Source organism: Hypanus sabinus, chromosome 1 (assembly GCF_030144855.1).
Source record: "Hypanus sabinus isolate sHypSab1 chromosome 1, sHypSab1.hap1, whole genome shotgun sequence".
Taxonomy (NCBI): Eukaryota; Metazoa; Chordata; class Chondrichthyes; order Myliobatiformes; family Dasyatidae; genus Hypanus; species Hypanus sabinus.
In genome coordinates, this window is record NC_082706.1 from 138,320,428 (window position 1) to 138,337,611 (window position 17,184).

The window sequence follows — 17,184 nt, forward strand, 5'->3', positions numbered from 1 at the left end:
GTTATTGGTAGCTATTAACTGTAAATGTTTCCCTGAAGTAACTATTGCTTTGCATATGAAGTGGTAACTTCAAGAAATTCCTCCTCACCATCACAAAAAGACAACTGACTTTCCTCAGCACTTTGACCAAAATTTGTCCTGTGGCTGTGAAAGGCACACAGTAAGTCTTTTAATTTATCCTGGGAGCTGTGGCAAATAGGTAGAGGAAAGCGTTTTCTGAAGCTTTAGTGCCCTCTAAAGGGCTATATTGATAAACCAGCTCAAAATATTTAGAACTTAGTGTATTCAAAAATTTCTATCAACGTCCAGAAACAAATGCATTGATACATTCAGAATCACTGACTTATATAATATGAAATTTGTTATGTTGTACCAGGACAGTGTAAAGACACAGAATCACTATAAATTACAAAAATAAGTAATGCAGTAAATAGAAATAGAGGTTGTGTTCACAGACTGTTAGAAAATCTGATGGCAAAAGGGAAAAAGCTGTTCCTGAATCATTGAGCGTGGGTCGTCAGGCATGTGTACTTCCTTCTTAATGGCGGGGGAGGGTTATGCCTGTGGTGGAGCTGGGTGAGTCTACAATCCTCTGCAAGTTCTTTTGATCCTGCACGTAGGAGACTCCATATTAGGAGGCAATGCAACTAGTCATAATGCCCACCAACTTGCAACTGTATATCAGAGCAGGACTGGTAGCATTTTGTGTTCCTTCAGCAGTTGTCTCCAATCTTCACACTCCCTCCCCCCCATCTTGCATTGCTCTGATGCACTCTCCCATCTTCTTACGGCACCTTCCCTTGTAACTGAAGAAGCTACACCTGTTCTACCTCTTCCATTCCGCATCCTAAACACATTCCAGCTGATTTACTTGTACTTCTGTGTTAATAATGTGGGTTCATCACGGAGGATACTTAACTGAGAATAGATCTGTCAGTCACATGTATTATCCAAGACTCCCAATACCTGAAATTTTATTTCAGATTTTTGGTGCTTGTGTATTTTTATTTTTTTCATGTACATAACTTTGTTTTGGAAATTTAAAGTTTAACACAGGCATAAAACAAATAACATTTATCCTAGCTGTCTTATACAATGATATAGTTTTTATAGTGATAAACTCAACTGCACTGATTTACTGTTTAATTTATTCTATATGGGTTTAATCTCTCATAAGTCCTCTGGATTCAAACACTGATTACAATTAAAACAAACAAGAGTTCAGTTTAATGTCAGTAAAATATATTGCAGTCATAATGAATTTCAACTACATGCAGATCAATGCAAGGCAATTTTGTTAGCACTGCATGGCTGGAAATAGCAAATAAGAAACAAATCTGTTCAGAGAGTTATCTTTGATGAGTCAATTAGCATCAGAATTCAAACTCAGCTTAACGGGATGTACCATTTTAATTGAAGACGAGCTCTGGCCATTGGAGACAGAATGTAAACAGTGAACTTCAGACAAGCTTTGAGATACCGCCTGAAATTTGCACAAGTATCTAGTAGCATCTTTTTAAACTTCAATATTTAATTTTGCGAGGCGATACTGCAGGGAAGCAGAGTTCCTCACAAGTACCAAGCCACGCTTCTCTGCTGGTTGATTTGACAGCATATGCAAGAGTCCTAATAAGCTAACAAATGCCAAAGCTTCCCCACAGCCTACATTCAGTGAAAAATCTCCTTGGCTTACATATCCAATTGTAAGTCTGGAGCAGTGGGACATCACATCCTGTGGCGGATCAGGCCACAGGCCTAGAACTAAATCCTTTTGATAATTTGAAACTGATTTGAAGTCCTGTCCTCCAGAACCACTTTCTTGATCTTTTGACAAAGCCCCTTTCTTTTTCTCCTTCAAGATTTTAATTTGCCATTTGTAGGGGTCTCTGTGCTTTGGTTCTTGAGGAGCACACCTCTGGGGCTCAGAGGCTGCAAACTGGAGGTCTTCCTCAGATGGAATACAAATTGTTGCATTAGCAATGGGACAGCCCTTTGTCAATGGCGAGAGTCTGGCCCAGACAAGGAACCGGGGATAGGAGCACACGATGGAATTCACCACATCTGCTGCCATCTGCACTTGCAGAGACCCACGCGAGAGTTTAGCTTGCTGACCACGGCTTGATGTGGGGCGACACCATGCAGACAATTGCTTCAATAACTTTCTGCTCCTAGAGCACAACAGAAACAAAGATAACTACAATATCCTGCTAACTTCTAGAATCACTTGAGCACAAACATGTTTTAAGTAACACACACAAGGAACGCAGCAGGGCAGGCAGGATCTATAGGAAGAAGTACAGTTGATGTTTTGGGCTAAGACCCTTCGTCAGGACTAACTGAAAGAAGAGATAGTAAGAGATTTGAGAGGGGGAGGGGGAGATCTGAGATGATAGGAGAAGACAGGAGGGGGGAGGGATGAAGCTAAGAGCTGGAAAGTTGATTGGCAAAACGGGATACACAGCTGGAGAAGGGAGAGGATCACAGGACGCATGATAAGCAGACCAAGTGATATACAGACCTTAGTACAGAAACATGATCACTTTCTGCTGGAATGTCTTTAGTACTGGAAGTTGTTGGCCCAAGAACAGGATTTTCAGAATCCTCTTCCATTTCCTCCTCAGGCTCAGGAGTTTTCTTGTTATTTGATGACTGCTTAGGCATTTTTCCTTCATCTGTACAAACTGGATTCTCCTTGGAGTTCTGCACTTCAGGAGTTAGCTCTGTTTCTTTGCCACAGAGAGTAGGTTTGACACTGTTAGCTTTGCACTTCCCTTCCCATCCCTCTACAAGTTGCTGCCAAGGACAACGAAATGGAGTCATGGTGCCATAGTGGATATAGTTGGGTCTCTTGGCAGGTGGATATCTAAAGAGAAATATGGTTAGACTGCAGAACAAATGGGTAAAACTTCAATTTAATGTTATCAAGAGAATAATATACAAGCCTTCTAATACAACTACAATAAACTACGATGAAGCCCAGGCTGGAATCTGGAGAGAAGAATAAACTGCTGGAGGAACTCAGCAGGTCAAACAGGATCTGTGTGGGGAAGGGGGGGGGGGGGGGGTGAAAGAATTGTCAATGCTCCTGATTGCGATTATATATCAGAACTCAAATGTTTTGACTCTTACATTGTGTTCTGATCCTGACGTAGTATCGTAACAAAATATGTCAACGGTCCCTTTCCCTTCACAAAAGACAAAGCACATGCTCATTTTTCAAAAATCTGCCAGTTTGCAATAAATGACATTAGTTCAGGTAGATTTTTAAATGGCATAAAAACACTCAGTAGCCACTTTATTAAGTACTTCCTAGTACAGGAGATATTTACTACAGTGGACACTGAGTATATTTCTGTATGTTTGTGGTCTTTTGCTGCTGTGGCCCATCCACATCAAGGTTCAACATGTGTGTTCAGAGATGCTCTTCTGCACACCACTGATGTAACATTGGACTTACTATCACCTTCCTGTCATCTGAACCAGTCTGGCCATTCTCCTCTGACTCCTCTCGATTAACAAAGTGCTTTGCTCACAGAACTGACGCTCACCGGATGGTTTTTGTTTTTTGCACCATTCTCTGTACATTCTAGGGACAGTTGCGCATGAAAATCCCAGGAGATCAGCAAGTTCTGAGATAGTCAAACCACCCCATCTGGCACCAAACATCCTTCCATAGTCAAAGTCACTTAAATCACATTTCTTCCCCATTTTGATGTTTGGTTTAAACAACTAAACCTCTTGACCATGCCTGCCCATGTTTTTATACACTGAGTTGCTGCCACATGATTGACAGATATTTGCATTACAGATGTACCTAATAAAGTGGCCACTCAGTGTATATGTTGACATATCTCGTTCAGATGCTACATCAGGATCAGAACAAAACGTAAGAGTCAAAACGTTTGAGTCATCCTTTTATTAGGTGATGTTTAGTGAAATTGATTCATTAATGTTTAAAATTAAAACTTCAAATCTGAATGTTTAAGCTTTAGCTATAAGTGAACCAATAATGTAGTGGCTCAACTCCACAATTAGCGGACAAAAATAAATAATTTCCAATAGGAAGGCAAAGCAGTATAGGGTTAAATTACTATCCAAATGCCTAGACAAATAACCTGTTAGAAGAGTGTCACATTGGGCAGCACAGTGCTGCAATTACCCTGAACACAGAAAACTGGTGGAATCAAACCAGTTAGACATGGAACCATAATGAGTGCAGCTGTGAAGAAATGCATGATGTAATCTGCATAAAGCTTTTGAAGTCTTAATTAATTCAAATGGAAACAGGATTGTAAATGTAGGAAGTCAAATAAAAACAGTGAAGGCAGTTTTGTATGCTGAATGTGTTGGGAGAGTTGATCTTAACAAATACTAAAAATCTCAAGCAGGAATACCTGATAAAGGATTCCATTCATATTTCCACCCAATTACATTAACCCCAATATTGAAAAGTACTTCCAAAGTTACTTTGGCATCAAAAGGTCTCTGATAAAGGATGCAAAAACATTTTCCCAAAATGTTGACCCAAGTTTAAATGTTGTGATATGATTTAAATGCTATGTACTTGTATTTTCATTGTGTTGTTAAATTCTTAACTCTACTTGTAATAGGATTGTTGTTTACCTTTTGTATTTGTCCATTAGCTCTTTCTCAGTCTCTTCACTGTGCCGCATGCCAGCTGGACAGTCTGGAAAATCATCAGGGAAACATGGGATTCCCTGATACTGAGAATGCTTAACTCCTTCTTGCAAACCTCCTGCTCGTACGCCCCTATAGATCTGACGTAATAGTCACAAAATTTCATACATGATTAAAACCTCAAAACATGGACATTTTACTTACTAGAAAGAAGGGAGGAATTCAAAGAAACAGAGCAGACAGCATCTTTAACTATTGGGTTAACTGAGGGAGGACATAAGAGTAGTACAGGTTAAGCAGCTCTGGATAGGAGACTGGAGGTGCCAAGGGAACAGGTAGCAGATAAAGTAACAAGTCACCCTCCCATTACAGCTAAAACAAGCTGCTGGAGGAACTCAGTGAGTCAGGCAGCATCTGTACAAGGAAATGGACAGTTGTTTTCAGGTCGAGACCCTTCATTTGTACCAAAAGAGTACAGGGAAGATAGCTAGTGTAAAAGCCGGCAAAAAATACTAAACATTAGAGGTGGGTAAGATTCCAAAAATGAAAATTAAATGTTCCTCACTTGAAAATATAATTAAAGGCAGTCAGTATAGATTTATACAAGTCATGTCTCGTCTTATGAATTAGAGTTCTTTGAGAAAGTACTTCAGTACATTGAAAAGAGAAAAGCAATCGATAAGATGCTGCCTTATGCATTAATGGCAAGTTCATAATATGCAGTATTAAAAGTATCAGCACTACAACAAGTAGTTGAAGGTTTTTGGATGACCAAAAACAATACTGACTAATTGACTTTTAATGACTTGAACAATGCTTGCCCCACTGTAAAACAACACAGGTGCCGATCTCAAAAGATAACTAAATAATCTGGCCTTGGTTTACAGGATACAATAAAAATATATACAGACAAAACAAAAAGGCAAGCATGGTTAGCTGCAAGGAAGTCTGCAGACAAGTTAAGAGATTAAGTAGAATTAGAAGAGGTCAAGCAACCCACACAAAATGTTAAAAGAACTCAGCAGGCCAGGCAGCATCTGTGGAAAAGAGTACAATTGACGTTTCAGGCCAAGACCCCTTCTTAAGGATTGGATTTTAGAAGCGGTCAAGGCCACTTGGCCCAAGTAATCAGTGTCAGTGTTTGTGATGCAGTGGAGACTCCTCCAATCTCCCTTTTAAACACTTCGAAATAATTCCTTCTTGTTTTCACTACGATAATGAATTCTATATCCTGAGCACTCTCAAGGGAAAAGGGCTTACTTGGAATCCACTTCTCATTTCCTTCAAAATAGCTCAAATTGAAAGCATATTTCCCATTACATGAGACACTTCCCTTGTTTCTACTCCACTGAAAGCCTCCATAACTTTGAAAATAATCTGGAGCCACTTTCAAGATACTGGGAAGATGACAAAATGAAATTTAATGCTGGGAAATTATAGAGGTTTTGGAACAAGGAACAAGAACATAAATTCAGTAAATGAAAAATCTTTAAAAGCAAGAAAAGCAGACAGATTGAAGGAATCCAGATAAGTCTTTACCAGTGACAAGTTGACAAGGCTGTCTGATAAGGGAAAATAGAACCTAAGTTTTCAAACTGGATTCCAAATAAGGATAGTGCTGAAGTTAATCACTACATTACTGGCTCATGCAAGATTACAAATGCCTGACTTATGTACAACTCTGTACATAATGACAAACATTTGGGAGACCAGGGAGATAATTTGTCAGCTGCTATGGGGCTGCAGGTACTATATCTTCTGCCATATGAGAACTCAGTTTGCACGAATATCATTGCAATTTGCAGAGAAATACAAATGGTCGAGTTCAATACCCTGGCTTAATTACACAACACACAAGGTGCTGGAGGAACTCGACAGATCAGGCAGCATCTTTGGAGGACAATGAACAGTTGATAGTTTGGGTTGAGGCCCTTCATCTGAACTGATATATTACTCTTGATTGATATAGGTTTGTATTTAAATACGCATATTGCTGGATAGCCACATTTCAAACTTGTGAATGCATGAAAACAACAAGAACACCTTTGGCTCCCGAGAAGCTGTCACCTTCCCCACTTTGTTTTCTGTGTTTCTGTGTTGTGTCACAATTCTCAATATGCTCGCCTGTTCCCTACTCCTCAGTGTACTCCAATCTTGTTGACCAACTCCTGTATGGAACCATACAAGAAGTGTTCAGTTAGGATGGAAAACTTGGCAACTGGGGTTTCCTTTACCAGGGCATAGGTCAGACGACCTGACAGAGATGGCCTCTCTGACAAGGATTGTAAACTAGATAAAGGTGGGACAAATAAAGGCAGAAGGTGAAAAGTCAAAGGAAAAAAGGAGTAGGTACCACAAATCTGCTGTCAGGGGAGATGGTGGAGACTGATACAAAACACACATTTAAGCAGCTCTTAGATAGGTGCATGAATATGCAGAAAATGTTGGGATATGGACCATGGGCAGGCAGAAGGGACAATGTCATGAGCTTAATTAGTTCAGTACAATAACATGGGCTGAAGGATTGTCCCCGTGTTGGACTGTTCTATGTTCTTAAATGATTTTTGTTGATTGGTGAACTTAACCAGAGCAAATAATAATAATGAATTTATCAATCAAATGAATGAGGTGGAAGAACATATTAAATATAGTAATAGAAAAATACAGCACAGAAATAGGCCCTTCGGCCCATCTAGTCCATGCCAAAACCATTTAAACTGCCTACTCCCATCGACCTGCATGGGACCATTGCCCTTCATACCCCTACTATCCATGTACCTATCTAAAATTCACTTAAACATTGAAATTGAGCTCATATGCATCACTTGTGCTGGCAGCTCATTCCACACTCTTACGACCCTCTGAGTGAAGTTTCCCCTTATGTTCCCCTTAAAACTTTCACCTTTCACCCTTAATCCATGATCTCTGCTTGCAGTCCTACCCAACTTCAGTGGAAAAATCCTCCTTGCATTTACCCAATCTATACCCCTCATACTTTTGTATACCTCTATCAAATCTCCTCTCCATTTTCTACGTTCTAAGGAATAAAGTTCTAACCAATTCAATCTTTTCCTTATAACTCAGGTCCTCCAAACTCGGCAACATCCTAGTACATTTTCTCTGTACTCTTTTGGCATTTTTCATGTAGGTATGTGACCAAAACTGCACACAATACTCCATATTAGGCCTCATCAACGCCTTATACAACTTCAACATAACATCCTATCTCCTGTACTCATACTTTGATTTATGAAAGCCAATGTGCCAAAGGCTTTCTTTACGACCCTACCAACCTGTGATGTCACTTTCAATGAATTATGGAGCTGTATTTGAGGATCCCTTTGTTCTACCAGACTCCTCGGTGCCCTACCGTTCACTGTGCTACCAGAGTACAACATCTTGCATTTATCAGCATTAAATTCCATCTGCCATTTTTCAGCCTATTTCCCAGCTGATCCAGATCCCTTTGCAAACCATGATAGCCTTCTTCAATGTCCACTGCAACCACAGTCTTGGTGTCATCCACAAATTTGCTGATCCAGGTAATCATATTATCACCCAGATCATTGATATAGATAAACAACAACCAACTCAACACCGATCCCTGTGGCACACCACTAATCACAGACCTCCAGTTCCAGAGGTGAGCATCTACTACCACACTCTGGGTTCCCCCACAAAGCCAATGTCTAATCCAATTTACTACCTCATCTTGAATACCGAGCAACTGAACCTTCCTGATCAACCTCCCCTGCGGGACCTTGTCAAATGCCTTGCAAAAGTCCATGTAGACAACATCAATTGGCTTGCCTTCATCCACTTTCCTGGAACTTCCTTGAAAAAATCTATAAGATTGGTTAGACATGACCAACATCGCATGATTCTATGCTGACTATCCTTTATCAGTCCATGCCTATCCAAATACTTATATATTCGGTCCCTTAGAATATCTTCTAATAATTTTCCCACAACTGATGTCAGCTCATCAGCCTATAATTTTCTTGTTTATGTTTAACGCCTTTCCTAAACAGCAGAACATCATTAACTATCCTCCAATCCTCCACTACCTCACCTACTGCTAAGGATGATATAAATATCTCTGCTAAGGCTCCTGCGATTTCTGTACACCTCCCACAGGGTCCGAGGGAACAGCTTGTCACACCCTGGGAATGTATCCACCCTAATTTGCCTCCAAGACAACAAAGACCTCCTCCTCTGTAATCTACATAGGGTCCACAAATCACTGCAATTGACCTCATGTCCATTTCCTGAGTAAATACAAATGCAAAACATTTACTTAAGGTCGCCCCAGTTTATTTTCGTTCCTCACACAGATTACCATTCTGATCTTCCAGAGGACGAGAGGACCAATTTTGTCCTTTGCAATCATTTTGCTCTTAATGAATCTGTAGATACCCTTAGGATTCTCCTTTACCTGGTCTGCTAGGGCATGTTCATGCCTTCTTTTAGCCCTCCTGTATTCTCTTGAATTTCTTATACTCCATAAGCACCTCATTTGTCCCTACCTGCCTATGCACCTCATTTTTTTCTCTTAACCAGGGCCTCAATATCTCTTGTGAAGTTCCTTACACTTGTTATCTTTACTGTTTATGCTGACAGGCACACACAAACTGTGTACTCTCAAAATTTCATTTCTGAAGGCCTCCCTCTTACCAAGCACACCTTTGCCAGAAAACAGCCTGTTCCAATCCACATGCCAGATCATTTCTGATACCATCAAAATTGGCCTTGCTCCAACTTAGAATCTCAACCCATGGACCAGACCTATGTATTTGCATATTTATTTTGAAACTAATGGCATTGTGATCACAGATGTAAAATACTCCCCTAAATAAATTCTGTTACCTGCCCTGTCTCATTTCCTAAAAGCAGATGACACATTCTCTCGTTGGACTTCTGAAACCGACATTATTATTTACATCCTTCACATACACGAGAAGTAAAAATATTTACGTAACATCTCTAATTATGCAACGTGCAATTTATAGTAATTCGTAATAAATAGTATATACAACTGGACAGTTAATATAACATAGAAATACAATTGTATCAGCACGAATTAATCAGTCTGATGGCATGGTGGAAGAAGCTGTCCCAGAGCCTGTTGGTCCTGGCTTTTATTCTGCGGTACTGTTTCCCAGATGGTATCAGCTGGAGCAGTTTGTGGTTCGGGTGAGTCAAGTCCCCAATGATCCTTCGGACCTTTTTTTTTAAAAACACACCTGTCTGGTAAATATCCTGAATAGTGGGAAGTTTACATCTACAGATGCGCGAGGCTGTCCATACCACTCTCTGCAGGGTCCTACAATTGAGGGAATTACAGTTCCCATACCAGGCAGTGACGCAGCCAGCCAGGAGCTCTCAACTGTGCCCCTGTAGAAAGTTCTTAGTATTTGGGGGCCCACACCAAACTTCCGCCACCATCTGAGGTGTAAGAGGTGCTGTTGTGCTTTTTTCCACTGCACAGCCGGTATGTACTGATTAAGGAAATTTTCCTGAACACATTTGACAAATTCTATCCCATCTAGTTCTTTTACAGTAAGAGAGTCCCAGTCAATATGTGAAAAGTTGAAATCACCTACCATAACAAAATTATGTTTCTTTCAACAGTCTGCCATCTCTCTATAAACTTGTTCCTCTAAATCCCTTGGGCTTTTTGGTGGTCTGTAATATAGTACCATTAATGTGGTCATACATTTATTATCTCAGTTCCACCCATAACGCCTCACTAGATGAGCTTGCGAATCTATCCTGACGGAGCACTGTCGTAACATTTTCCCTGACTAGTACCATCACCCCTCCTCCTTTAAACCCTCTCACTCTGTCACATCTAAAACAACTACTGAGCTGCCAGTCCTGTCCCTCCTGCAACTGTCTCATTAATAGCTTCAATATCATAATTCCAGGTGTTGATCCATGCCCTGAGCTCATCTGCCTATACATATTTTAAATATTTAAATATTTTAATATTTTAAATATCCATATATTACTTTATAAGGCAGGACTTCTTTTCAGAGTGGTCATTTGAATCGGGAGCAAGTTACAGCTTGTGATTCAGCTGGGAGCTCATCGACCGTGTAGGTAGGATTTAAGCCTACCTGGTCAATACCTGTGGAGGAGGGGGAACTGCGCAGGCGTGAGTGACGTCAGCGTCGAGCGCGCACTTTAAAAGGCAGGACTTCTTTTCAGAGCGGGCAGCTGAGTCCGTGGAAGCAGAGTCCTGGGCTTTGGTTAAGTGGGCTTCGGCGTAAGGGGACTTCGGTAAGCTTGTGTGATTGCTCGCTGAGGGGAAGAAGGTAAGGTTGCTAGGTGCTTTTTAGACTTATTCTATTAATCCAGTTCAGGTATGGGGGAGACAGTCAGAGCAGTGGTGTGCTCCGTATGCAGTATGTGGGAGGTCAGGGTCAACACAGTTGTCCTTGATGACCACACCTGCAAAAGGTGCGTCCAGCTGCAGCTCCTATCAGACCGAGTTAGGGAGTTGGAGCGGGAGCTGGATGAACTACAGATCATTCGGGAGGTGGAGGCAGAGATAGATAGGTATCAGGAGGTAGTCACACCAAAAAACCAAGAAGTAGGCAGATGGGTGACGGTCCAGAGAGGCAGGGGGAGCAGGCAGAGAGAGCAGAGCACCCCTGCAGCCATTCCCATTAACAATAAGTATACCGTACTGGATACTGTTGATGGGGATGACTTACCAGGAATGAGTTGTAGTGGTCCTGCCTCTGGCACAGAGGTTGAACCCTCAACTAGAAAGGGGAGGAGGGAAGAGAAGAGAGCGATAGTTTTAGGGGATTCTATAGTTAGGGGGGCAGATAGGAGATTTTGTGGGGCAGATCGGGAGTCTCGGATGGTATGTTGCCTCCCTGGTGCCAGGGTCCGGGACATCTCAGATCGGGTGCAGGCTATTCTTGAGAGTGAGGGCATGAACCCAGATGTAGTGGTCCATGTAGGGACCAATGATGTATGTAAGGTGAGTGAGGGGGTCCTGCTTAGAGAGTTCAGGGAGTTAGGAGTGAAGCTGAAAGGCAGGACCTCCAGGGTGACAATCTCGGGATTGCTACCTGTGCCACGTGCGAGTGAGGCGAAGAATAGAATGATTATGCACATTAATACGAGGCTGAGAGCATGGTGCAGGAAGGAAGGGTTCAGGTTTTTGGATAATTGGTCTTTGTTCCAGGGACATTGGGATCTGTTTCGAAGGGATGGTCTATATCTGAACCGGAGGGGTACTAACATTCTTGCAGGAGTATTTGCCAGTGCTGCTCGGGGGGGGGGGGGGGGGTTTAAACTAGATGTGCAGGGGGCAGGGATCCAGATCCAGAGGGTTGGTCAGAAGGTGCATGGGGTTAAATGTGTACAAGGTTTGGGTGATCTTGAGAAGGTCATCAAAATTCAGGGTGCAATTTGCCCGATGGAAGTTCAACGAGCTAGGTTAGGTACAGTAGACAGTGTTTTAAGCAAAGAGAGGAGGAATGGGCTAAGAATTCTATATTTGAATGCGCGTAGTGTCAGAAATAAGACAGATGAGCTTGAAGCTCAGATGAAAATGGGGAACTACGATATTGTTGGGATAACGGAGACATGGCTGCAAGGGGATCAGGCCTGGGAATTGAGTGTACCAGGGTATACGTGCTATCGTAGAGACAGAAATATGGGAGGAGGGGGTGGGGTGGCCCTGTTGGTGAGGAATGAGATTCAGTCCTTAGCAAGAGGTGACTTGGGAACAGGGGAAGTAGAGTCTGTGTGGATTGAGCTGAGGAACAGTAAGGGTAAAAAGACCCTAATGGGTGTTGTGTACAGGTCCCCAAACAGTAGCGTGGATATTGGGTACAAGTTGATTAGGGAGTTAACATTGGCATGTGCTAAAGGTAATGCAGTCGTTATGGGAGATTTCAACATGCAGGTGGACTGGGAGAATCAGGTAGGTGCTGGACCCCAGGATAGGGAGTTTGTGGAGTGTCTAAGGGATGTATTTTTGGAACAGCTTGTGCTTGAGCCAACCAGGAACGAGGCTATTTTGGACTTGGTGATGTGTAATGAACAGGAATTGATAAGTGATCTTGAAGTAAAGGAGCCATTAGGAAGTAGTGATCATAACATGATAAGTTTTTATCTACAATTTGAGAGGGATAGGGGCAGATCAGAGGTGTCAGTGTTGCAATTAAATAAAGGAGACTACGGAGCCATGAGGGATGAGCTGGCCAAAGTTAAATGGGCGGATGCCCTGGCAGGAAAGACAGTGGATCAGCAGTGGCAGATATTCTTGGGCATAATACAAAAGATGCAAATGCAGTTCATTCCAATGAGAAGGAAGGATTCAAAGAGGGGGAAGGGGCCACAGTGGTTGACAAAGGAAGTCAGAGATTGTATAGCATTAAAGAAAAAGAAGTATGACAGGGCTAAGATGAGTGGGAATACAGATGATTGGGAAAGTTTTAAGGAACAGCAGATCTTAACTAAAAAAGCAATACGGAGAGAAAAAATCAGGTATGAGCTCAGTCTAGCCAGGAATATAAAAGGGGATAGCAAAAGCTTTTTTAGCTATGTGAAGAGAAAGAAGATAGTTAAGAACAATGTTGGCCCCTTGAAGAATGAATTGGAAGAAATTGTTATGGGAAACAGGGAAATGGCAACAGAATTTAATGCATACTTTAGATCTGTCTTCACCAGGGAGGACACAAGCAATCTCCCAGATGTATGGATGGGCCAGGGTCATAAGATATCAGAGGAATTGAGACAGATTGACATTAGGAAAGAAACTGTGATGAGTAGACTGGTAGGACTGAAGGCTAATAAATCCCCGGGTCCAGATGGTCTGCATCCGAGGGTTCTAAAAGAGGTGGCTCAGGAAATTGCGGATGCATTGGTAATCATTTTCCAATGTTCCTTAGATTCAGGATCAGTTCCTGAAGATTGGAGAGTGGCTAATGTTGTCCCACTTTTCAAGAAGGGAGGGAAGGAGAAAACGGAGAACTATCGCCCTGTTAGCCTAACGTCAGTCGCGGGGAAGATGCTTGAGTCCATTATTAAGGACGAAATAGTGGCACATCTAGATGGCAGAAATAGGATTAGGCCGAGCCAGCATGGATTTACCAAGGGCAAATCATGCTTGACTAATCTGTTGGAGTTTTTTGAGGGTGTAACAAGGATGTTAGACGAGGGTAAGCCAGTAGATGTTGTGTACCTAGATTTTCAGAAGGCATTCGATAAGGTGTCACATAGGAGATTGGTGAGTAAAATCAGAGCTCATGGCATTAGGGACAGGGTTTCGACATGGATAGAAAACTGGTTGGCAGATAGAAAGCAAAGGGTAGCAGTGAATGGGTGTTTCTCAGACTGGCTGGAGGTGACTAGTGGGGTACCACAGGGCTCTGTATTGGGACCACAGCTCTTTACGATTTATGTCAATGTTTTAGATGAGGGCATTGAAAACTATATCAGCAAGTTTGCTGACGATACTAAACTGGGTGGCAGTGTGACATGCGAAGAGGACGTTAGGAGAATACAGGGAGACTTGGATAGGCTGAGTGAGTGGGCAGATACTTGGCAGATGTCATTGAATGTGAATAAATGTGAAGCTATCCACTTTGGAAGCTGGAACAAGAGGGCAGAGTATTGTCTGAACGGTGTCGAGTTAGGTAAGGGAGAAATGCAAAGAGACCTAGGAGTCCTAGTTCACCAGTCAATGAAGGTGAATGAGCAAGTGCAACATGCAGTGAAGAGGGCAAATGGAATGTTGGCCTTTGTTACAAGGGGAATTGAATACAAGAGCAAGGATGTCCTTTTCCATTTGTACAGGGCCCTGGTGAGACCACACCTGGAATATTGTGTACAGTTTTGGTCTCCAGGTTTAAGGAAGGACATTCTGGCAATTGAGGAAGTGCAGCGTAGATTCACTAGGTTGATTCCTGGGATGGCAGGGCTGTCTTATGCAGAGAGATTGGAGAGATTGGGCTTGTACACGCTGGAATTGAGGAGATTGAGAGGGGATCTGATTGAAACGTTTAAGATAATTAAAGGATTTGATAGGATTGAGGCAGGAAATATGTTCCAGATGTTGGGAGAGTCCAGTATCAGAGGGCATGGATTGAGAATAAGAGGTCAGTTATTTAAAACAGAGTTGAGGAAGAGCTTCTTCTCCCAGAGAGTTGTGGAGGTGTGGAATGCACTGCCTCGGAAGATGGTGGAGGCCAATTCTCTGGATGCTTTCAAGAAGGAGCTGGATAGATATCTGATGGATAGGGGAATCAAGGGATATGGGGACAAGGCAGGGACTGGGTATTGATAGTGAATGATCAGCCATGATCTCAGAATGGTGGTGCAGACTCGAGGGGCCGAATGGTCTACTTCTGCACCTATTGTCTATTGTCTATTACAGATATTTGCTGTGTTCTGGCCATCATCTGTACTTTTGAGAAAACAAAATGGATCTCTATGTAAAAAGCAAAGAATCAAGGAACAAAAAATCCAACAGAACCTTTGCAGACAGTCATCACAGTGAAGTTGGGCGCCATGGTAGTGTAGTGGCTAGTGTGATGCTATTACAGCTTGGGCTGTTGGAGCCTGCAGTTCAATTTGACATCCTTTGTAAGGAGTCTGTATGTCCTCCCTGTGGAATGCATCAGATTCCCCGGGTGCACCCATTTCGTCCTACAGTTCAAAGACATACCAGATTGGTGAATTATTCATTGTAAAATGTCCTGTGAGTCAGACTGGGGTTGTTAAGAGTTTGCTGCTGAAAGGGCCAGAAGGCCTACTCCGCACTGTACCGTTAAGTAATAAATAACCTCCTGTGTGGCACAGTCCTGCAACTAGCACCATTGGGAAAGGAAAACTCAATCTAAGTTTTGAACTACAACCGAGAACAATACACAATACATGCAGACAGATCTTAAGTTCAATAATACTTCACACAACATTACCAGAGGAATCCAGAATGCCATTCCCCATCCTTTTGGGAATAGGATATCCCAGCCACTCCCCCAACCGATGTGCTCTTTTCCAGCCACTTTTCCAGGTTGCTGCACCAACAGGATAGGAATCTTAGATTCCTGTTGCCCCAGATTCAGCTGAGATCCAGGGACCAAGAGCTTGCTTTTCATCTGATTTAGCTCCTGGAACACAAGAAAAATAACAGCTTCTTTAACTTCATAACAAGACACGAGTTGAATACCACTTCAGTTTATTCTGGAATAACTATTAAAACATTAAAAACTTTGCTGTAAATACGTTTTACTTTAAAAAATTTACAGCAGTTAGAACCTATTTTCTATGTAATTTCATCATCAGTGTCTTGCTAGAATAATCCACGAGTAATACCTTAGTCCCACTTTTTCTATTGCCCCTCCCTTTCAATGTTTTCCTGCTGCATTTATTTGCTCTTCCGTTGAGAGATGCAACAGTTTCTGCCTTAGCTGCTCCCTACTAAACACTTCAAACATCGAGAACAGATAAAGGTATTGATCACGTTTCCATAGTTCCATACTGCACAGAACTGCTGTATTACAGTAAAGGTATGAGATCATTTCTAGTGACAGACGAGAAGGCATTGCTCCTGGTAAATGGGCAGTGAGGAAATGAGGAATACAGAAATCAATGTATAACAGAGATGCAAAGTGTACCAGGTAACAGAAAACAGGCAACTCTTTCCAATAAGGCTGTGAGAGACTAGAACTGAAGGTCATAAGTTAAGGATGAAAGATGAAATACTAAGGGGAAACTTCTTCACTCAGAGGATGGTGTGAGTGTGGAATGAGCTGCTACTGAAGTGGTGGATGCGGGTTTAATTTTAACATTTAAGAGAAGTTTGAATAGGTACATGAATGGGAGGGGTATGGAGGACTATAGCACAGGTATGGGTTGAATGGACTAGGCAGAATAACAGTTCAGCATGGGCTAGATGGGCTGAAGGGCCTGTTTTTGTGCTGTATTGCTATGACTTTTTAAACAGTCGTGGGAGACAATAGAAGACTGATTGGTACTCAGGGATTGGGAATGATTGACCAGTGGTTGAAGCATATCTGGAGGTTGAGGCCTGAAGGTCAAAACACTTGGGTTGGTATGTCCAGAGGTCAGAGGACCTAGTCCGGGCCAGGGACTGGAGGTTGAAAGCCCAATATCTGTATCTGAGAGCCCAACGCCAAGGACTGGTGGTCAAAGGCCTGCAGGCAGCCTTTCTTGGGTACGCAGGGCTATCTGTGTGTGAGAGTGGGGAAAAAGAGTTTGTTTGCTGTTGTATCATTATCCATGTGGGTGAGTGGGAGGGAGGAAAGGGGCTTGTTTTGTTGCTTATTGTGTTCTGTGTTGTTCTGCTGAACATTGTGGGAATATGTGGCGATACTTGTGGACTACCCCCAGCACATCCTTAGTTTGCACTGGTTACTAACGCAAGCATCACAGTATGTTTCGATGTACATGTGATAAATAAATCAATCTGATTTGGTATCAGTAGAGCCACTAAATATTTTTGAGTTCAAGGTAACCAGCCACGGGATCTTTTTCAAAGGTAAGAGGGCAGAAAGA

General features: G+C 42.2%; 1 protein-coding gene across 2 annotated transcripts in view; it reads right to left on the reverse strand.

The window, feature by feature from the left end:
- Positions 1 to 304: 304 nt before the first annotated feature.
- Positions 305 to 17,184, reverse strand: part of pop1 (POP1 homolog, ribonuclease P/MRP subunit) — an 81,371-nt gene continuing 64,491 nt past the window's right edge. For both annotated transcript variants that reach the window (XM_059977003.1, XM_059976994.1), the window contains exons 14-17: positions 15,585 to 15,776; positions 4,624 to 4,778; positions 2,519 to 2,863; positions 305 to 2,168 (exon numbers count right to left, since the gene is read on the reverse strand). In XM_059977003.1, the coding sequence (XP_059832986.1) occupies positions 1,517 to 2,168; positions 2,519 to 2,863; positions 4,624 to 4,778; positions 15,585 to 15,776 (1,344 nt within the window). In that variant the 3' untranslated portion in view covers positions 305 to 1,516. The remainder of the gene's footprint in view (positions 2,169 to 2,518; positions 2,864 to 4,623; positions 4,779 to 15,584; positions 15,777 to 17,184) is intronic.